Here is a 21,771-nt window from a genome sequence, read left to right on the forward strand (position 1 = left end):
GTTTTTATTCAAACATCACAAACTGAGGACACAAAAAGATGTTAGGATCAGAGACTGTAAAACATGGACCAAAGGAAAGCCCTGAAAATGAGGCCTAAGCCCCGCCTCCTCCATGTTAACAGATGGGACATGGGTCAAAGTGTAAGATCAAACACAGGTCAAATAAATGTTTGTCAAACATGGTTTCTGTCACGATAGTTAGTTCTTATCCTGCTGATTTATGTCTCAGTGTTCATGTTTCTGTTTACTTTAAATTAGTTATTGATGATATAAAAAGATGTGACATCATGACAGCTGTGTTGACCAAAGAGGATTATAAGAGTAGAGGAGGAATGGTGATAGGAAACGTAACAGACACTAACATAAGAGTCATTGAATGCACCATAACCGTGAGAGTCTGCTTCAAACCCACACAAGAACCTAATCCACGCCGGGCGAGAGAACAAACTGACACAAGATGAGTCCAAACTTTCAGAACTTCTGATAAATGAGAAACAGACATCAGCTGACCTCTGTGTTTACACTGTCTGTAGTTTAAGCAGCAGATCCCGGCCCATCTCAGGGCAGAGCTCCTCCTCTTGTCTGAATCAGCGTCTCAGTGATCAGGAGAGGAAATTAAAGAAGGTCTCGGCGTCTTCTTCTGCTACTCTGGTCAGACGTGACGCAGGGTGCTGGATCACTCCTCTACAGAGTGCAAAGACTTGTCCACAGAGAGATTCCCATCACATCACCCATTACAGATCCAGAGGAACTGAACTCTGCTGATCGACTCTGGAAGACAAGAAGTTATGAACTTTATACGACTCTTAAGCTCCGAATGCTATATCTCTCTCAATGTTCACTGATCGAAGACGCTGTCTTCTTCTTCATGACCGTCCAGCAGGCTGAACGCTGCAGAGTCTGATCCCTAACAAACACAGGTCTAAACGCACCTCAGAGTCCTGCTGGACCTACAGATCCCTGATCAGAGGACCTTGAGAGGACTGCTGGACCTTCAGATCCCTGATCAGAGGACCTCAGAGTCCTGCTAGACTCTGTCCTGGCTGGCGTCTGGTGCTGGCTGCGCTTGTGTTTTGATTAAAGAGAGACGGTCTGATCCTCCGTCAGGGCGTCTGAAGGGTTTTTCCTGAAGGTCATAAATCAGGCTTGGTGACGGAGGATAAGGATCATCTCAGCCACTTGTCACAATGTTTCTCATGAGTCCTGAAGAGACATAAAGAACGTGATAGAGGAGGACTTGGGTCTGTGTAGGGATGGGGTGTTACAGAGACGGACCCTGCAGGTTTCAGCAGACTGCTGAGAGTCTGATCCCCTCAGTGATCCGATCCCTTTAGTCTGGTGTCTGAGGCTCTTCCAGGTTGTAGAATTCAGTTTGGATCAATCACTGACATGTTACATAACATCAGAACTCCTTTATTAAAGCCGTGAATCTGTCCTGTCCTCCGTCACAGCCGGAGTTCATCACAGTCACTATGAAAGTTCAGGGAGGTTACACCTCTCTCTGTTCCAAAGGTTGCCATTGCCCCAAAGCATCATCGATCTGAGACAAATTTTTATTTTAATTTGTGCAGTTACATACAAACATAGATTAGAATGTGGTAAAGTGATGTGGATGTAGGTGTATGTATGTGGATATGTAAGAGAGAGTGTGTGATGGGGGTTGCTCAGTTCAGCAAGTTCTTAAGATCGTCCACTTTAACACACCATAGCTGAGTTATGTCCTCATTGGCTCCATGTATGCGAGCTGTGGAAAGTTCCAAATACACAATATCAATAAACGTAAGCAACCATTGTTTCCGAGTGAGCAGAAAGGGGGGTCATTTAAAATCAAGAAGGAAGGAGACAATGGTATAGTCAGGTGTAACAACCGGGACAAATTTACCCTAACCATTTTCTAATAAGTCGCCACACCAGGGCACTCCCATATCCTGTGGTAAAAAGTACCAGTTACACTAATGGACATAAAGTTCAATTTGGGTCGGGCTTCAACTGAGACAAAGAGAGAGGAGGGACACTGAGGTTACAGATCAGAGATGCCCCTCAGACTGGATGGAGACCAGTATTAACTAAACCAGCATCAGGCTGCGGTGAAGAAGACTTCCACAGAGAAATTGTCCAGCTGATTACTCTCAGGAACATGAGAAGACTCAGAGAGTGGAGGATGAGACAGCGTCTCAGAGAGGAGGAGGAGAGAGCTAACCTTCATCAGACAGCGTGAGAGGAATGAGAGAATCTGACCTGATAAACGTCTGTATTCAAACTTAGAGAGAACCTGATTCTTCCCTCGCTCTGACACAAGGCCTCTGATTGGAGCCTAAACACACTCAGAGGATGAATGGAGCGGAGTGATGCTATCATCGTGTTTCAGCACGCAGCATGCATGGCCATGCAGCCGGTATGTTTTTCATTTACAGAGGTCCAGGTCTGAAGGGGGTGGGGGGGTCTGTGCGTGACTCTGCTGGTGCTGAAATCCGGCCTGGATCTGAACCTCTGCAGTTCTCAGGCTTTACAGGGCTAGTAGTTTACAACAAGAGATGTTCCTGTGTATCCTGCAGGGCCACGGTTCACACACAGTCAGTGTGTGTGTGTGTGTGTGTGTGTGTGTGTGTGTGTGTGTGTGTGTGTGTGTGTGTGTGTGTGTGTGTGTGTGTGTGTGTGTGTGTTGGTAATTACCACCTTATGGGGACAACGATCTGTTTACACAGTCACAGCATGGGGACCTCTGGCGGTATGGGGACAAAAAATCAGGTCCCCATAAGGGAAACCATTTTAAATCAATGTACTAGTTGTTCTGAAGGTGCTGGACTGATTTTTGGCTTTGGCCCATAGGGCATGTAAACTGGTTAGTGTGAGTGTGTGAGCAGGGCTCAGTAGCCCCCCCTTTAGTTTGAAGCTGGAACTGCACTCACTGTGCTTCACACACACTTCTTCCAAATATGGTTTTTCCCGCCCACTTCCTGGTCCCCATGAAGAAGGATTTTATCGACAATGATATTTTGCATGTTAGAGATAGCAATCAACAAGGTGGCCTATTTAAGGGGGTTGTCAGCAAGAAGACAAGAAGAGGAGCTACCTAAACTACAAGGTAAGCTAATTATTTGGTTTAATCATTATTTGTATAACATTTTATAGATAGCTTGACCCTCTAATAACATTAATTACGTCCTATCACTCAGCATGCAAGCTTGTTAGCACTAATTAGCTAGAGAGGCTAATCTTACTAGCCAGTTAGCAAGTGTAGCATCAATGTTTTTTGCAGAAACTAACTAAAAATTACATGTAGGGTATATTGTTTGGATTTCTCCAGGTAAAACGGGATCCTTATTCACAACTATTGGAGAGTTTGTGGTAAAATTGATTATGTTAATGATGGTTTTGCTTTCTTATTCATAATATATTTGCTATTAGGACATTTTTACATTAGACTTATTGATAGAAAACAATCTAAATATCAAAAAAGGTATTGCCATTCTAGGCCTCCCTTGCATACGTGTGTCCTGGTTCTTCTGAATTATTTCAATTCCACAGCTGTAAAATGATTTAGATAATTTAAATAAAAATATTTTTTGCAATAATGATCAGACATTGAAGGAGCAAGAGCGTGGGGGAAAAAGACAAAAGATGCTTTTCAAAGTGGACATGTAGATATTTTTAAGCCTGCGTTTCTTGAATCTATCATGTTAAGCCTGCAGGGACACCACAGGCTTAACATGATAGATTCAAGTTACGCAGGGGGGGCATGTTATTTTAAATAAAATGTCCCCCTTACTTGTTACTTGAATCTATCATGTTAAAGTGTTTCTGAAGTGGCAACTTGAGAATTATTAGAAATCTTGAAAGTTTGTTTTTTAAAGCAATCAAGCATAGTAAGACATTTTTAAAATAAATTGGATTTTTTATAAAGCTGAATGTAATTTTTCTTGAACTGATGCAAAAGCTTGCTAATTTTTCTAACATTCTTTTGCAGTTCGAGATGCTGCCCAGGGTCAGTCCACGCAAGGATGCCCTTAACCATGTTTGCTCGAAGACTGACAAAACCAGCAAATTAGAGGTCAAATACATCAATGCAGTGAAAGGTAAGATGATGTCAGAGCTGGTACTTAGAAATATTTTTAAAACACTACTTACTTAATAGATGTACTCTTTAATATAATGATGCAGGTACACTTTTGATAATCTGCAGGTTATATTAGATAAACAAAATGACAAGCTGCTGTCAAAGGAAGTCAAATTATGACAGCTTGATTGTCACTTTTCATTTGAAAAATTTGTTTTTGTTAGACTACATATTGCAGCAGAATAACATTTATAGTATTCTGTCTTGTTGAAAATATATTTTGTTTATATTGGTCAACAGGACGTGGTGTATTTGCCTTAGCCTCATTCTCCAAAGGAGATTTTGTACTAGAGTACAGAGGGGACCTGATTGATGGTGCAGAAACCAACAGAAGACGAAGCATTTACCACCCAGCATGTTTGGCATTTATGTTCTCTTTCAAATGGAGAAGGAAGAAATGGTGGTAAGATTTGGAGCTTCATCACATCATTTATCCCTAAACTCAACTACACTAAACTTATTTCTTGGCACATACACAAAAGTTAGGCACTTATTTTACTTTCTACATGTAAAACGTTGTGGTGTAGTTGAAAAAAGTTGTTAGTTCAAAATGTTTTGTTTGCCTGGCTGACTCCAATGAAAAAAATCTAATAAATGAATGTCCTAGATAAAACATGAGACTTGAAGCCAGGTAAAGCCTTACGTTGTCCCGCATTTTGAATATATTTAACTATCAAAGGTTGAAATATTTCTCAAGTGAAACACTTTTCATTTGGATAGCGCAGTTTTAAATTTTTTCCATTTCTCCTCTTTTGTCCTGAAAGTATTGATGCCTCAAGAGATGATGGATCGTTTGGACGGCTTGTCAACGATGAGCACAGTCATCCAAATTGTAGGATGAAAAAACTTAATTTCAATAGGAAACCCCACTTATGTTTGTTTGCCCTTCATGACATACAACAAGGAGAAGAGATAACATATGATTATGGAGGTGATGACTGCCCATGGAGGATGAAGGTATGTGGGACAAATACAAAGCTGAGGTATTCAATAGATGGATGTATCAAAATATATGAATTTGATTCATCTCTATGATTTTAAATATTATAGTGAAATTTAAAGCTCTGAAATGGATGAAGTATGTGGCCAGAATGCCATAAGTCTAACACAAATTGAACACTGGTTTGCTTGGTTTTAAATTGATTTATTGAAATCTATTTGCAGAACACCCTGCATGGAGCTGGTGTCCGTCCTGCAGAAACCTGCTCCTCTACTTGGCCTTTAGAGACACAGTTTGAAGAGGCTCCAGGTCCACATTACCCTGATCCACAGGTACATTCATGTTGACTGTAGCTCTCTGTCCATAACCCTTCTACATCACTCTCTGATGCCTCTGTTCTTATGGATATCTATTGTAAATGAGGGATGCCATGTAGCCTCATGTAATGCACATAGAAGGTTGATGTTAATGAAACATGAAGGATTTATTTGGAGCTCCACTGTGACCTTCTATTTGCTTAAATGTGTCCATATTCTGGGACATTAACGATGTCCCCTAAACGCACCTTACCCCAGTGTTTGAGGAAAAGGGTTGTGTTCACAGTGATGAACTAGAGACACTCAGTCCCCATAAGGGATGTTGTGTGAAATGTCCCCACTAGGCATGTTCTTTTCATTGTGTGTGACAATAGACAGGTTTTGATGCATGTTCAGCTAATATTGTATTTAAAATTAATAGTCTGTATTGAAAATCTATTTGCAGACCACCCTGCATGGAGCTGGTGTCTGTCCTGCAGAAGCCTGCTCCTCTACTTGGCCTTTAGAGACACAGTTTGAAGAGGCTCCAGGTCCACATTACCCTGATCCACAGGTACATTCATGTTGACTGTAGCTCTCTGTCCATAACCCTTCTACATCACTCTCTGATGCCTCTGTTCTTATGGATATCTATTGTAAATGAGGGATGCCATGTAGCCTCATGTAATGCACATAGAAGGTTGATGTTAATGAAACATGAAGGATTTATTTGGAGCTCCACTGTGACCTTCTATTTGCTTAAATGTGTCCATATTCTGGGACATTAACGATGTCCCCTAAACGCACCTTACCCCAGTGTTTGAGGAAAAGGGTTGTGTTCACAGTGATGAACTAGAGACACTCAGTCCCCATAAGGGATGTTGTGTGAAATGTCCCCACTAGGCATGTTCTTTTCATTGTGTGTGACAATAGACAGGTTTTGATGCATGTTCAGCTAATATTGTATTTAAAATGAATAGTCTGTATTGAAAATCTATTTGCAGACCACCCTGCATGGAGCTGGTGTCCGTCCTGCAGAAGCCTGCTCCTCTGCTTGGCCTTTAGAGACACAGTTTGAGGAAGCTCCAGGTCCACATTACCCTGATCCACAGGTACATTCATGTTGACTGTAGCTCTCTGTCCATAACCCTTCTACATCACTCTCTGATGCCTCTGTTCTTTATTTGAGTAGGTTAATAAAGGTAGGGACTGTATTATCACGGATATCTATTGTAAATGAGGGATGCCATGTAGCCTCATGTAATGCACATAGAAGGTAGATGTTAATGAAACATGAAGGATTCATTTTGAGCTCCACTGTGACCTTCTATTTGCTTAAATGTGTCCATATTCTGGGACATTAACGATGTCCCCTAAACGCACCTTACTCCAGTGTTTGAGGAAAAGAGTTGTGTTCACAGTAATGAGCTAGAGACACTCAGTCCCCATAAGGGATGTTGTGTGAAATGTCCCCACTAGGCATGTTCTTTTCATTGTGTGTTAGAATAGACAGAGGTTAATGCATGTTAAGCTAATATTGTATTTAAAATTAATAGTCTGTATTGAAAATCTATTTGTAGACCACCCTGCATGGAGCTGGTGTCCGTCCTGCAGAAGCCTGCTCCTCTGCTTGGCCTTCAGAGACACAGTTTGAGGAAGCTCCAGGCCCACATTACCCTGATCCACAGGTACATTCATGTTGACTGTAGCTCTCTGTCCATAACCCTTCTACATCACTCTCTGATGCCTCTGCTTTTTACTTAAGCAGGTTAATAAAGGTAGGGACTGTATTATCACGGATATCTATTGTAAATGAGGGATGCCATGTAGCCTCATGTAATGCACATAGAAGGTAGATGTTAATGAAACATGAAGGATTCATTTGGAGCTCCACTGTGACCTTCTATTTGCTTAAATTTGTCCATATTCTGGGACATTAACGATGTCCCCTAAACGCACCTTACTCCAGTGTTTGAGGAAAGGAGTTGTGTTCACAGTGATGAACTAGAGACACTCAGTCCCCATAAGGGATGTTGTGTGAAATGTCCCCACTAGGCATGTTCTTTTCAGTGTGTGTTAGAATAGTTAGAGGTTAATGCATGTTAAGCTAATATTGTATTTAAAATGAATAGTCTGTATTGAAAATCTATTTGCAGACCACCCTGCATGGAGCTGGTGTCCCTCCTGCAGAAGCCTACTCCTCTGCTTGGCCTTTAGAGACACAGTTTGAGGAAGCTCCAGGTCCACATACCCCTGATCCACAGGTACATTCATGTTGACTGTAGCTCGCTGTCCATAACCCTTCTACATCACTCTCTGATGCCTCTGTTCTTTATTTGAGTAGGTTAATAAAGGTAGGGACTGTATTATCACGGATATCTATTGTAAATGAGGGATGCCATGTAGCCTCATGTAATGCACATAGAAGGTAGATGTTAATGAAACATGAAGGATTCATTTTGAGCTCCACTGTGACCTTCTATTTGCTTAAATGTGTCCATATTCTGGGACATTAACGATGTCCCCTAAACGCACCTTACTCCAGTGTTTGAGGAAAAGGGTTGTGTTCACGGTGATGAACTAGAGACACTCAGTCCCCATAAGGGATGTTGTGTGAAATGTCCCCACTAGGCATGTTCTTTTCATTGTGTGTGACTATAGACAGGTTTTGATGCATGTTCAGCTAATATTGTATTTAAAATTAATAGTCTGTATTAAAAATCTATTTGTAGACCACCCTGCATGGAGCTGGTGTCCGTCCTGCAGAAGCCTGCTCCTCTGCTTGGCCTTTAGAGACACAGTTTGAGGAAGCTCCAGGTCCACATTACCCTGATCCACAGGTACATTCATGTTGACTGTAGCTCTCTGTCCATAACCCTTCTACATCACTCTCTGATGCCTCTGTTCTTTATTTGAGTAGGTTAATAAAGGTAGGGACTGTATTATCACGGATATCTATTGTAAATGAGGGATGCCATGTAGCCTCATGTAATGCACATAGAAGGTAGATGTTAATGAAACATGAAGGATTCATTTTGAGCTCCACTGTGACCTTCTATTTGCTTAAATGTGTCCATATTCTGGGACATTAACGATGTCCCCTAAACGCACCTTACTCCAGTGTTTGAGGAAAAGAGTTGTGTTCACAGTAATGAGCTAGAGACACTCAGTCCCCATAAGGGATGTTGTGTGAAATGTCCCCACTAGGCATGTTCTTTTCAGTGTGTGTTAGAATAGTTAGAGGTTAATGCATGTTAAGCTAATATTGTATTTAAAATTAATAGTCTGTATTGAAAATCTATTTGCAGACCACCCTGAATGGAGCTGGTGTTCGTCCTGCAGAAGCCTGCTCCTCTGCTTGGCCTTTAGAGACACAGTTTGAGGAAGCTCCAGGTCCACATACCCCTGATCCACAGGTACATTCATGTTGACTGTAGCTCTCTGTCCATAACCCTTCTACATCACTCTCTGATGCCTCTGTTCTTTATTTGAGTAGGTTAATAAAGGTAGGGACTGTATTATCACGGATATCTATTGTAAATGAGGGATGCCATGTAGCCTCATGTAATGCACATAGAAGGTAGATGTTAATGAAACATGAAGGATTCATTTGGAGCTCCACTGTGACCTTCTATTTGCTTAAATGTGTCCATATTCTAGGACATTAACGATGTCCCCTAAACGCACCTTACTCCAGTGTTTGAGGAAAAGAGTTGTGTTCACAGTGATGAACTAGAGACACTCAGTCCCCATAAGGGATGTTGTGTGAAATGTCCCCACTAGGCATGTTCTTTTCAGTGTGTGTGAGAATAGACAGAGGTTGATGCATAGTCAACTAATATTGTATTTAACATTAATAGTCTGTATTGAAAATACATTTGCAGACCACCCTGCATGAAGCTGGTGTCCGTCCTGCAGAAGCCTACTCCTCTGCCTGGCCACTAGAGACACAGTTTGAGGAAGCGTAAACCCGGGCCTTGTTTTGCTTTTCCTTGCTTTACTTTGCTCGTATTAGAGGAAGGCTTTATATGAAACCCTCTTTGTCCGAGAGGTATGATGATATTATTATAGGTTTAATTAGTTATTAGGACATTTTTGACCTAGGCAGCAGCAGCCAGGCAGTTATTAGCTTATTACACCTCGTGCAAAAACATTTAAAAAAAAATGTAGGTTTGCTAGCATTCATACAATAGATGTATTTTAATGAAAATGTGTTTTTTTATATAGAACCATCAGCAGAGAACACTCTTCCACGCACTGAGGGGAATGCATTACCACCAACACTTAGTGATCCAGACCACTCTCAGAGGAAGAAGAGGTATCTTTTGGTGTCAGTACAGTGAGACCTTCTTCTAAAAGGTAAATTTTAGACATTAACTTGTTTTTATTATAATTGAATTAGTACATGGGGCTCTTTAATATTGTTGCTATCTATCCAGAGAAGCAAACTCTTGACCTCATAATTAAATAATGAATGAAAAAATGGATTTCCCCTCCTGCCTCAGCCAAGCTTGCCTAGGCCTAACTGTTTTATTCTAGCCCCTAACAGCCTGAATAACTGCAGAATAACTAACAGACAAATGGATAGTAAGAACCCGTAAACACTCATTGTGTAGCTAGAAGTGACTAAAGTAGCCTTATGAATACATAAATGTTTGATTAAGAAACTCATTTCACTAAGGACTATAATCAAATTGTAGTAGTTTACTTTAATGTCAAGGTTTCCTAAAGTTTATAAAACACATTTCACCTTTTTGGTCAAGTTGCATGATCTCCACTTCGCAGACTAAGATCGGATTCAATATCCACTAGCACAGTATCGTAGCTGCTAAACTGTTAGTGGACACCCTTTGATCATATCCCCCCATAACTGTATTGAAGCAATTGGAACCTGTTTAGAGGACTCTCTTTAATGAGATCTGTTGGAATAATTTTAAAAAGGGTTATTAAGAACCTTAAATTCATTAAAATACAGCTCATGTTTAGAAAAAACCTGAATGTCCCTTGAAGTCATAGTGTCGTTTCTTACCTGGCAGGAAGCTCAGCAAGATCATGACTTGCTCTTGGTGGCTGTGGTTGTGTGTTCATACTTGGGTGTTTCAGAATACACATACCTACTTAGGCATTGTAGTGGGAGGGTTAAAGACACATGATTTGAAAGACATGTTTTATGAGTCTTGAATACTTATGGTCCGGACAGTTTGGCTGACAAACCCTGATTTATCATTTGTCTTCCTCTTCTTTCTTTGAAAAATACTGGCCCCAACTCACTGCAGCCATTATTTAACCTCTAAATTAGTTGGTAGCATATACACCATATGGATACAAGGATTGTATTTATTGCAATGTTTTTTTCTGCTCACTTGTAGGTAAAGCAGCACAGAAAAGAAGACCCTGGCAGCAGCACATGAATCGGTTCGTTTAAAGGCTGAACCAGGAGTTCTCAAGAACCGTGACTGGCAGACCTTAAAGTTTTATGTCTATAACAGCAAAGCTGGTACTCCAGCCATGTTATATGTTTGTTGAATGCAATTTCTATGTTTACTTGTTAATTTACAAAGCAGTTTCTGAAGTGCTTGTATGGTTTATACCTCAGTCTGCTGATGAATGTCAAATTTGAGACTAGCTGGGTTAGCTGGGTTAATTCTAAAGTTCATTCATGCTTTTAAACTTTGACTTTGATGTCCTGATTTATTTTGTATAAATACTCCTTATATTAGACCTTATAATGTCTGCTTTAGCATTATCAATTCTTATTAAAAACTCTTCTATATTACCAAAAAACAATGCCAACTAGCAACTTTTCCAATGAAAAGGGTTGAGAACCATTTTGTTTCAGCTAGATACTAGTAAATGTGACAGCAGTGGATGTATATGCTTTAACATTTTTGTAGTGAAACCTCTAATACTCTGAGAACAGGTGTGTTTTAATAATTGGAGGATTATTTCATTATGTCCCCATAAACCACATAGTAATGTGTGAGTTATGCAAATCATATTTAAATTAGGTCCCCTTGAACCATGTTTGCCACGTTTTCTGATTGTCCCCAATAAGCATGGTCAACACATTACTTCATCAATCCACAAACTTCAAGGTGTGTATGAGCTAACCGTGCAATGGCAATTGTAGCTGATTTTTTTCAGACCTGAAGAACCTCCAGAAAGGGTGGTCCCCACAAGTAATGTTCAGAAACTTGGTCCCCAAACCAAATAGAAACCAGTATGTGTGTGTGTGTGTGTGTGTGTGTGTGTGTGTGTGTGTGTAAAAGAGCCTGCTTCCTCTCCAGCTGGGCTCAGAGTCTGCTCTTCAGACAAACACACAAACATGCACAATCCCAGATACCTCTTTTCGACCAACGCAAACCGGGTTGAATTTCCAGGCTGGTGCTCGCACTGGTTTGGAGCTGGTTGAACTCGTGAACCTGTTTGCTTGTCAGCCTGCTTGAACACCTGGAAGAGGCACGGCATGACGTCAGATTTACATTGACCACTTTTTCCAGCAGCGCTAACAACAACAACTATGGCAAACAACGGCAGCTTGTCTCATCAGCCGACCACTGCTTTGCCTTAGAATCCATTAGTCTCTTTTGATTTTTACGCTGCAGGACATTGGCCGAATTGTGTTTTTGATCACGGCAACACATCCTGCAAACAGTGATCCTGCAGACAGAGATCCTGCAGAAAGAGTGATCCTGCAGACAGCGGAAGATCCTGCTACAGAGAGTGATCCTGCAAACAGAGATCCTGCAGACAGAGAGTGATCCTGCAGACAGAGATCCTGCAGACAAAGAGATCCTGCAGACAAAGAGATCCCGCAGACAGAGATCCTGCAGAAATTGAACCTTCAGACAGTGATCCTGCAGACAGATATCCTCCAGACATTGATCCTGCAGACAGAGAGATCCTGCAAACAGACATTGATCCTGCAGACAGAGAGATCCTGCAAACAGAGAGTGATCCTGCAAAAAGAGAGTGATCTTGCAGACAGTGATCCTGCAGACAGAGGGAGATTCTGCAGATAGAGAGTGATTCTGCAGACAGAGATCCTGAAGACAGAGATCTTGCAGACAAAGAGATCCTGCAGACAGAGTGATCCTGCACATAGAGATCCTGCAGAAAATGAACCTGCAGACAGATATTCTCCAGACGTTGATCTGCAGACAGAGTGATCCTGCAGACAGAGATCCTGCAAACAGAGAGTGATCCTGCAGATAGAGTGATCCTGCAGACAGAGTGATTATGCAAATAGAGATCCTGCAGACAGAGTGATTCTACAAATAGAGATCCTGCAGACAGTGATCCTGCAGACAGAGATCCTGCAGACAGAGTGATACTGCAAATAGAGATCCTGCAGACAGAGATCCTGCAGATAGAGAGATCCTGCAGACAGTGATCCAGTGAGAGCTTTCTGTTCTCTCTGTAGAAATCTTTACAGCTGAGCTTGTTTCTTTTATCAGAGATGAACTGATAAGCTGATGTGTGGTATTTCCTGTCCTCAGACTAGATGTTTCATTATCTCATCTCAATAATAATTCATATTCTCTTGTGAGTTTGTAAATGACATGAAATTAACTTAATCAAACCAGAGAGAGAGGACACATTAAGAGGGTGACTGCACGTACTGACAGCACGCTCTTCGTTTTTAATATCAGCAAACATTTAGAGAAAAAGCTCCAGGAAGTGTACGAACTATAAAAAGGACAAATCAAAGGTGGAGTTATAAACTAAACTCAGGATTATATCCAAACATCTGCAAAATCTGAGAATCAAGAGTGACACTCAGGGTGCTGTTAGTCAGTCATTTGGCACCACCTGGTGGCTAATATTGCAACTGTTGTTCCATCCAGGACAGCAGTGATCAGAGACAAATTAATGGAGAACACAAAGGATCTCACCTGGGCTCCTTATTTAGGGCTGTCCCCACTTGAAGCTGCACAATGATACTCTCAGTCTAAGCTCTCCTTTCTACCCTCGTTCTGAGCTCACCTTTCTACCCTCAGTCTAAGCACAACTTTCCACCCTCCCTGCTGCACCTGAAACACACTCAGATCACATTCAGAGGATGAAGAACGGTCTGCCTTAATTTGGTGTTTAAAGAAAACAGATATCTCTCCAAGTCGTCTAAAGATGACTTCTTACCGTCACAACAAACGGTCTCAAAATGTGCTCAAACCTCTGCACACTGAACGACACCAACATCATTACTCAGTGTGCAGGAGTTCACCTGATCTCCCCCCCAACAGACTGATCTAACAGACCTGAAGTGTTTCTGTGTGGACTTTGATGGACCCTAATAGTCAGCGGTTCATCAAAATAAGGCTTCATGTGTGTCTGAACGTGTTTCTCAGGAGGAGAGTGTGAAGGAGACCACAGGGACAAGTCTTTAAATCTTCCTCTCATATTAATATTTTATTTCTTCTTCCATTCACCTGTTCGTCACAATAAGGGCATCATTTAAAAAATCATTCACATTTTGTACACCTGCTGGAAACGAACCTGCAGTCAGACTGTTTAAATAAAATGAATAAAGGTGACTTCATAAAAGAAGGGTACAAAGAGCCGTCACTAAAAGATCATTACACTCTGACTGCACCTTCTCAACTGCTGTTTGACTCTAAATCATCCTGTGTGTGGACTCTTCACCTGACGCTGGGCAGCCCGTCCAACTCGACAGGTACATCTGAATTTAAAAATAATCTGTGCTTGTTAAAATAAAGACTGAAGACGTTCTGCTCTTTGCTGCCCCCTGGTGGATAAAACAAAAACAGAGACTCTTCTTCAAAATGTAAACAAAAACTAAATCAGACACACGACGTGCCAATCACTTCTATGTTTTTACATTGCTCCTTAAATATGTGATAAAAGACCTGCCCCTCAGACATTCATCAACCTGAGCCCTCCTACACGCAGCCATCACACCACGAGGTGACTCTCTGATTTAAAGATGATCCTTGCACAGTCTGTCCTCCTTCACTCACACACTGACTGGAGTCAGGCGTCTGAGACAGAGACCCTGAGTAAACCTGAGGGGGCAGGGCCTGTGCTGCAGCAGGTACAGCCTCACAGGTCATCAGACTGAGCTCTGTGATGTTCAGCTGGGAGAGCACCTCCATGGTTTAAATGAATCCTGGGAAGAGGTGCTGCAGGAGGAGGACGACCCCCACCACCATGACACCACAGAAGAAGAGAACCAGCCACACCGGAAACGACCCTGCAGGGAGGAAGGGACAGAGTTTACATTAGAGTCATTCTGATTCAGAGACCAGAGAGCCTGCAATCAGACACACCTCTCATGCCCTCATTCAGGATTATTACCCTGGATTAAAACCACTTCAGAGCTACTCAGGGACCAGTGCTCAACTCTACTCAGACTACAGACAGAAACCAGGACACCTCCCTGAAACCCAGACCCTGAGTGATGCAACGATTAACAAGTAACTGTGTTAACTTGATGGTAAAGGACTCACTCCTGTTAGCCACCGTGTGGACCTGACAGCGGCTGTCCACGGCGACACTCAGCATGGCCGCCTCATTGTTCCCTCTGACAGGTTTGTGTTCAGGAAGGAAGGCCAGGTCAGTCACCACGATCCCATGAGACTCCTGTACGTAATACAGCTTCTACACACACACACACGCACGCACGCACGCACAGACAGACAGACAGACACACAGACAGACAGACAGACAGACAGACAAACAGACACGCAGACGCACACACACGCAGACGCACACACACACACAGAGTTATCAGCACATACACACAGCAGGTTGTTAGTTCATATACCTGTCAGTGTAGAGTTTACCTGCAGGGAGAAGGAGATGTAAATGGCCACAGACCCCGTCACGGTTCCCAGACCGAGGAATGTCCCAGAGTCACTGAGAGAGGAAACATCACATTAAGCTGGATCTTCAGTTAGTCCTTCACTGAACCTCTGTCTGACCAGAGTCTCTGAACCCACCTGACAGCCAGACAGGAGATGACCTCAGACCCACAGGGCGCCGTCAGCATGGGCAGGAAGCTCCGCCCATCCCACTTGGTGATGAAACATGGCGGAGGTTTTCTGTCCCGTTTGTGGGGGATCTGGACCGTGTAGAGCCTCAGAGCGTCTTTCTGATCCTCCACCTTACCAAATCTGACACACAGGAGCATAAGAGCTGATCCTTCAGGGAGGGAGGAGCTCTGTTTGTTTACCTGTTTGTTTGTTTGTTTGTTTGTTTGTTTGTTTACCTGCAGGCCATGTACCGATACGTCTTCTCAGCGATGTGAGGCATCGTTTCACTCCAGCTCAGACCCATGGCTAACTGGTTTCCACTCCACACACTGCAGGAGAAGTCCCGCCCCACTGTCACCAGGTGCTGCATCAAACACATCAGTCATTACTAATCGATCAATCAATCAATCAATACACCTGTAATCACTTAGAGCCAGAGGGTCACCTTGTTCCCTGGACTCAGATCCAGGTCTTCGATCTCTCCTTCATGAGCTTTAAAGTCAAACTTCTTCTTCAGAGACGGAAACTGTAGAGAGTGAGAACCACACAGTGACATCACCTTTTTACACCTGCTCAGGTAAACACAAACATCACAACAACTCATCCATGATCTTGATACATCATGCATTCCTGTGGTTCACCCTGAGAGTGAACAAAGTCTCAGACAGGTTCAGGTGAATGTGTCGGTCTACGTAACCTCACTCCTACACGTTAACTCCAGATCAACCAGCAGACCCTCAAACACTGATCTGTGCAGCGTTTACCTCCCACACTCGGATGTATCCGTCTGTGCCTCCTGTCAGCAGCAGGCTCAGGTCAGGACTGAAGCGGACCACCTTCTGGAGCGGGTCCTGAGGGTTCAGGTCGGACTGGACTTCAGCTAGACCGCTCACAGAGATCAGGACCGTCTCATCCTTTGTGTCTGCCTTGTCTCCTGACCCTGCAGCTGCTTCCTGTCCTCCTTTCCCTGCGCGCCGCCGAGCGTTTCCTTTCTGCACATTGTTTCCCCCTGAACACAAGATCACACAAACACACACGTAAAACCTGGTCTGTAGAGCAGCAGGTATCATTCAGGTGTAGCAGTGAGTCTCACCGTCTGTAGCCGCAGCTTGGCCGTCTTCTCTCTGTGATCCCTGTTTGAATCTCAGCAGACAGCAGGTCCCGTCCTGCCCCGCAGCAATCACTCCGTCACCCAGCGCCATGTTCATGGTGGCTCGAGTGTCCGTGTCATGACAGTGAAGCAGAGTGGCAGAGTACGAGTGATCTCCGACCAGCTGCAAGTCCAGGAAGTGCTGAAACACACACAGCACAGACAAGACTCATGTCAGAAACACATCTGCTAAGACTGAAGTGCAGGGTGGCAGAGTGTCAGTATAAGGAAGGCGTGGTACCAAGGTTTCACTCTAAGATGATGTACAGATACTGAATGAAACACCTGTAGGCCTCCTGCCACTGAACTATCACTCTGTGCTCTCCTATTAACCTACCTTCAGTCTGTGCTCTCCTGTTAGTCCTACTTCCGTCTGTGCTCTCCTGTTAGTCTACCTTCAGTCTGTGCTCTCCTGTTATTCTACCTTCAGTCTGTGCTCTCCTGTTAGTCTACCTTCAGTATGTGCTCTCCTGTAATTCTACCTTCAGTCTGTGCTCTCCTGTTAGTCTACCTTCAGTCTGTGCTCTCCTGTTATTCTACCTTCAGTCTGTGCTCTCCTGTTAGTCTACCTTCAGTCTGTGCTCTCCTGTTAGTCTACCTTCAGTCTGTGCTCTCCTGTTTGTCTACCTTCAGTATGTGCTCTCCTGTTAGTCTACCTTCAGTCTGTGCTCTCCTGTTAAGTCTACCTTCAGTCTGTGCTCTCCTGTTAGTCTACCTTCAGTATGTGCTCTCCTGTTAGTCTACCTTCAGTCTGTGCTCTCCTGTTAATCCTACTTCAGTCTGTGCTCTCCTGTTAAGTCTACCTTCAGTCTGTGCTCTCCTGTTAATCCACCTTCAGTCTGTGCTCTCCTGTTAATCCACTTTCACTCTGTGCTCTCCTGTTAATCTACCTTCAGTCTGTGCTCTCCTGTTAGTCTACCTTCAGTCTGTGCTCTCCTGTTAGTCTACCTTCAGTCTGTGCTCTCCTGTTAGTCTACCTTCAGTCTGTGCTCTGCTGTTTGTCTACCTTCAGTCTGTGCTCTCCTGTTAATCTACCTTCAGTCTGTGCTCTCCTGTTAGTCTACCTTCAGTCTGTGCTCTCCTGTTAGTCTACATTCAGTCTGTGCTCTCCTGTTAGTCTACCTTCAGTCTGTGCTCTCCTGTTAGTCTACCTTCAGTCTGTGCTCTCCTGTTAGTCTACCTTCAGTCTGTGCTCTCCTGTTAGTCTACCTTCAGTCTGTGCTCTCCTGTTTGTCTACCTTCAGTCTGTGCTCTCCTGTTAATCCACCTTCACTCTGTGCTCTCCTGTTAATCTACCTTCAGTCTGTGCTCTCCTGTTAGTCTACCTTCAGTCTGTGCTCTCCTGTTAATCCACCTTCACTCTGTGCTCTCCTGTTAATCTACCTTCTGTCTGTGCTCTCCTGTTAGTCTACCTTCAGTCTGTGCTCTCCTGTTAATCTAGCTTCAGTCTGTGCTCTCCTATTCATCTACCTTCAGTCTGTGCTCTCCTGTTAATCCACCTTCACTCTGTGCTCTCCTGTTAATCTACCTTCAGTATGTGCTCTCCTGTTAGTCTACCTTCAATCTGTGCTCTCCTGTTAATCTAGCTTCAGTCTTTGCTCTCCTATTCATCTACCTTCAGTCTGTGCTCTCCTGTTAATCTACCTTCACTCAGTGCTCTCCTGTTAATCTAGCTTCACTCTATGCGCTCCTGTTAATCTACCTTCAGTCTGTGCTCTTCTGTTAATCTACCTTCAGTCTGTGCTCTTCTGTTAATCTACCTTCAGTCTGTGCTCTTCTGTTAATCTACCTCCAGTCTGTGCTCTCCTATTCATCTACCTTCAGTCTGTAAGTCTGGATCCTGAGGTCTTACCACAGCATTCTTGATGCCTGTCTTTGAGGCCCCTCCTCCTCCTGCTGTGATCACCAGACCAGTTTTAGGGTCCACTTTAACCGAGTACAAAGGAAAAGGGGCTCTGTACACATCTGGAACCCTCCTCTTTCCCATGGCTGATGTTCAGGTCACTCACTTCTCTTCATATATCCTCACAGGTAGAACTCACCTGTGGAGAAATAGAGTTTGTTATTATATGATCCACACATTTCACTGCATCTCTGAGCTTCTTATTCTCATCTTTAAACTTTAGATATATTATATATAAAACTGTTTTAAGATACTTAATTAATTGAGATGCATCAGTCTGGCTGCTGTAATCATAGGATAACAGCTGATCTCTGTGTATGTGTGTATGTGTATGTGTATGTGTATGTGTGTGTGTGTGTGTGTGTGTGTGTGTGTGTGTGTGTGTGTGTGTGTGTGTGTGTGTGTGTGTGTGTGTGTGTGTCGCACAGAGCCTATATTTCTCCTTAGTTATGACGGTGTATCACACACAGCTCCTGCTCTGTCTCTGGTGATGGGAGGTTAACTCAGGTGATCAGAGTGTTTGTGACTGACAGCAGGTGAGATGAGAGTTAGCATGTTAGCATGAAGGTGTGATTATGGCAGACATAAAGGTAACCTTATTAAGTTTAACCAGAAGAAGCATGAGAGTCAGCCTGCTGTCTGTTTACACCACAGTACATACCACTGTTCATAATTAAATTTGCTGACCATTCAGTAATAGTCAGCTTCTTGCAGGACCACGAGTTGGTCCAGTCCTGGAAAGGTTTATTAAATGGTGTGATGACTCTTACTTGCATCTAAATGTCTCTAAAACAAAGGAAATGCTAATTTATTTTTCATCAGAACCAACCAATCAAGGCACCAACTGTCATCAATGGATCAGCTGTGGAGACAGTGAATCAGTATAAATACTTAGGCACAATTCTTGATGACAAACTGACTTTTATTGCAAACACTAACGCCATTTGCAAAAAAGTCAATCAGAGGCTGTTTTCGAAACGGCCTACTACATACTACTTACGAATGTAGTAGGCAGTAGGTATTGCCTATTACATACTGCGTTTGAATTTAGTATGTTTGACTGTTCTGTTCCATCTGTGTAGCAGTACGCTGAGTGAGACGTCACTGAACTTCCGGTTTCAGAAAGCAGAAGTAAACAACAGCCAAGCCGATAGCGAAACTGCTTCGTTAGAATCCACTTATAATTTAAGAAGTTAGGAAGTGTTTTATATGGAATTTAATCATTTTCACAGCACCTAAAAACCAAGATCCCCCCATCAATAAAAGAAGAGGAAAGAGAAAAGCAGACCGAGCACTGTGCATTGTTGGAAACAGTACGCAAGGCAGACTGGTCCGATGCATAGGCCCAATCTCAATGTCCTCCCTAAGCCCTAAGCCCTGAGCCCTTCTTGACTTAATTGACGTCAGCTAGAAAGTGATTGAGGGCAGGAGGCTGTAAGGGCTCAAAACAGATGAACTGGAATGGGACAGCACTTTGAGACTTCTCACATAACCTGCATGACGTCACCAGCTCACCTTAGAGATATTAGGAATTTTTATTGCACAATTTTTACTTTCCTCAAATTCAAGGCACTTAAGGGACGACTGACTGTCATGTGATCCAGGCTCTTACCGTACAGACTGCTTAACCACACAATTTAAAATATATTAATAGGCTATATAACTACAAATATATAAATTATACTGTATACACATATATGTGAAGATGAATAGATTAAGGCTGTTTTCTGTAATTACACTTGCAGGTAAACTTTTTTACCTAGCTAAGTCTGCAAAAATGCCCATTTACAGAAATGGGGCATAAAGGGCTCAAAAAGTCTGAGACAGATCCCTCACACACTTGATGATTTGACAGTGGGACAGCCCTAAGCCCTCACAGATTTAGTGGGAACGCGGATCAAAGTCAGTGAGTGCTTGAGGGTGGACATTGAGATTGGGCCATACTGAGAAATTTTCCCGAATCAGTAGACATCCAGGGAGTTTTGGCATACTGCAGATTTTGCTCTTGTTCACTTACTACATTCTACATACTGCTGAATTTTGGCCAAATCAGTACATACTACTAGTATAGTAGGCATTTTGAAAACAGCCAGAGACTCTTTTCATGAGGAAGCTGAGGAGTTTTAATGTTGACAGGTCACTTCTATAAATATTTTATTGATCTTTTATTGAGTCTATTTTAACTTTTACAATGACCTCTTGGTTTGGTAACCTCAGCACTTTTAACAAAAACAGGCTGGGTTATATTGTCAAAGTCTGCTGAAAGATCATTGCCACTAATCGTAATGATCTTGGCTATCTTCATCAAGTTAGAGCCACTCAGAAGGCAAAGGCCATCCTTGAAGACCCTCACCACCCCCTTTATTCAGAGTTTAGACTATTAGACTCTCACTAGGAGGACCAGATCAAACTGATATCCAAGATTATTTGTGCCCTCAGCTGTTGGGATTTTAAACAAACTTGTAGGACCTTGCCATTCTACATCGGATTGTGGTACCTTTAGTTTAATGTGCAGGAAAGATGTTCCACGGGAGTTGTATGGATATGCATTTAAATTAATGTGTGAACTTGTGTTTGTTATTTTGTGTATTGCTTGTGTGTATAGGACTGCTGTTGCTAACCAAATTGCCCATTGGGGACCATACAGATTTTCTAATCTAAAGAAAAATAAATAAATAAACTGTATGTAGGATATAAACAGTTCACACCAGAGCCATGACACTAACACATGTAGCTACAGCCTGAGCTAACTGATGAGCTAACTGAGGGGCCAACAGGCTAACAGATTGATCTCTGTCATATCATCCTCTCACTGACACTGTGATTAAAGTCTGCCTCACACAGAAATGTCACAAACCTTCAGCTTTTCAAAGTGAAACTAAATGATATCCAAACCTTAAACTCTGTTAGCTTATGTTAGCAACGAGTAACAGCCAGTTAGCATGTTAGCCCTTCCCTTTGATTCAATAGAAGTCTCCTACCTGTGTAGCACTCCCGCTTCTGGTCCAGCTGTTATTGACTCGTAGACTCTGATATAAAGGATGTCATTATCGGCTGTCAATGAAAAACACTGTGTGAAGAAGAGAGAAGGAGCTGAGAGCTAACAGCCTCTTCCTTACCTACACGTCAGCAGCGTATTGAGCGTCATGACGTCACCACAAGAACGTCAATAAATGTTTTCTTTCTGTAGGCTGGATCTTTGCACACCTTTTCAGTCCCGAGGACCTTGTGTTGCGTTCAAATGAAGACAAATACACAGAAAGCTGAAAGTCTCCTCAGTGACACAGGAACCATACAGCTATACAGGGGGAACACAGGACCAGGAAGATCTGGACAACAATGAGTTAATAATTTGTTGCAACAACACACACAC

General features: G+C 42.8%; 2 protein-coding genes across 4 annotated transcripts; one reads left to right on the forward strand and one right to left on the reverse strand.

Annotated features, from left to right (window-relative positions):
* Window positions 1–2,664: 2,664 nt before the first annotated feature.
* LOC117823139 (histone-lysine N-methyltransferase, H3 lysine-36 specific-like) lies at window positions 2,665–11,357 on the forward strand. 3 transcript variants are annotated; one of them, XM_034698214.1, is made up of 12 exons: window positions 2,665–3,866; window positions 3,968–4,076; window positions 4,358–4,520; window positions 4,882–5,074; window positions 5,282–5,389; window positions 5,820–5,927; window positions 6,358–6,465; window positions 7,510–7,617; window positions 8,086–8,193; window positions 8,662–8,769; window positions 9,581–9,712; window positions 10,723–11,357. In XM_034698214.1, the coding sequence occupies exons 2-11, from the start codon at window positions 3,974–3,976 to the stop codon at window positions 9,707–9,709; spliced, it is 1,236 nt and encodes a 411-aa protein (XP_034554105.1). In that variant the 5' UTR covers window positions 2,665–3,866; window positions 3,968–3,973; the 3' UTR covers window positions 9,710–9,712; window positions 10,723–11,357. The 3 variants fall into 3 exon arrangements, with proteins under 3 accessions (XP_034554105.1, XP_034554106.1, XP_034554107.1); XM_034698215.1 differs by lacking the exons at window positions 2,665–3,866; window positions 5,820–5,927 and having other exon boundaries at window positions 3,882–4,076; XM_034698216.1 differs by lacking the exons at window positions 2,665–3,866; window positions 5,282–5,389; window positions 5,820–5,927 and having other exon boundaries at window positions 3,882–4,076.
* Window positions 11,358–13,735: 2,378 nt separating this feature from the next.
* preb (prolactin regulatory element binding) lies at window positions 13,736–21,554 on the reverse strand. Its single transcript, XM_034697923.1, has 10 exons — window positions 21,380–21,554; window positions 18,348–18,537; window positions 16,439–16,637; window positions 16,110–16,354; window positions 15,791–15,871; window positions 15,582–15,709; window positions 15,313–15,486; window positions 15,157–15,229; window positions 14,821–14,971; window positions 13,736–14,564 (listed from the first exon to the last, which is right to left on the reverse strand). The coding sequence occupies exons 2-10, from the start codon at window positions 18,480–18,482 to the stop codon at window positions 14,470–14,472; spliced, it is 1,281 nt and encodes a 426-aa protein (XP_034553814.1). The 5' UTR covers window positions 18,483–18,537; window positions 21,380–21,554; the 3' UTR covers window positions 13,736–14,469.
* Between the last annotated feature and the right edge of the window lie 217 nt (window positions 21,555–21,771).

This window comes from Notolabrus celidotus, chromosome 12, assembly GCF_009762535.1.
Source record: "Notolabrus celidotus isolate fNotCel1 chromosome 12, fNotCel1.pri, whole genome shotgun sequence".
Classification (NCBI taxonomy): Eukaryota; Metazoa; Chordata; class Actinopteri; order Labriformes; family Labridae; genus Notolabrus; species Notolabrus celidotus.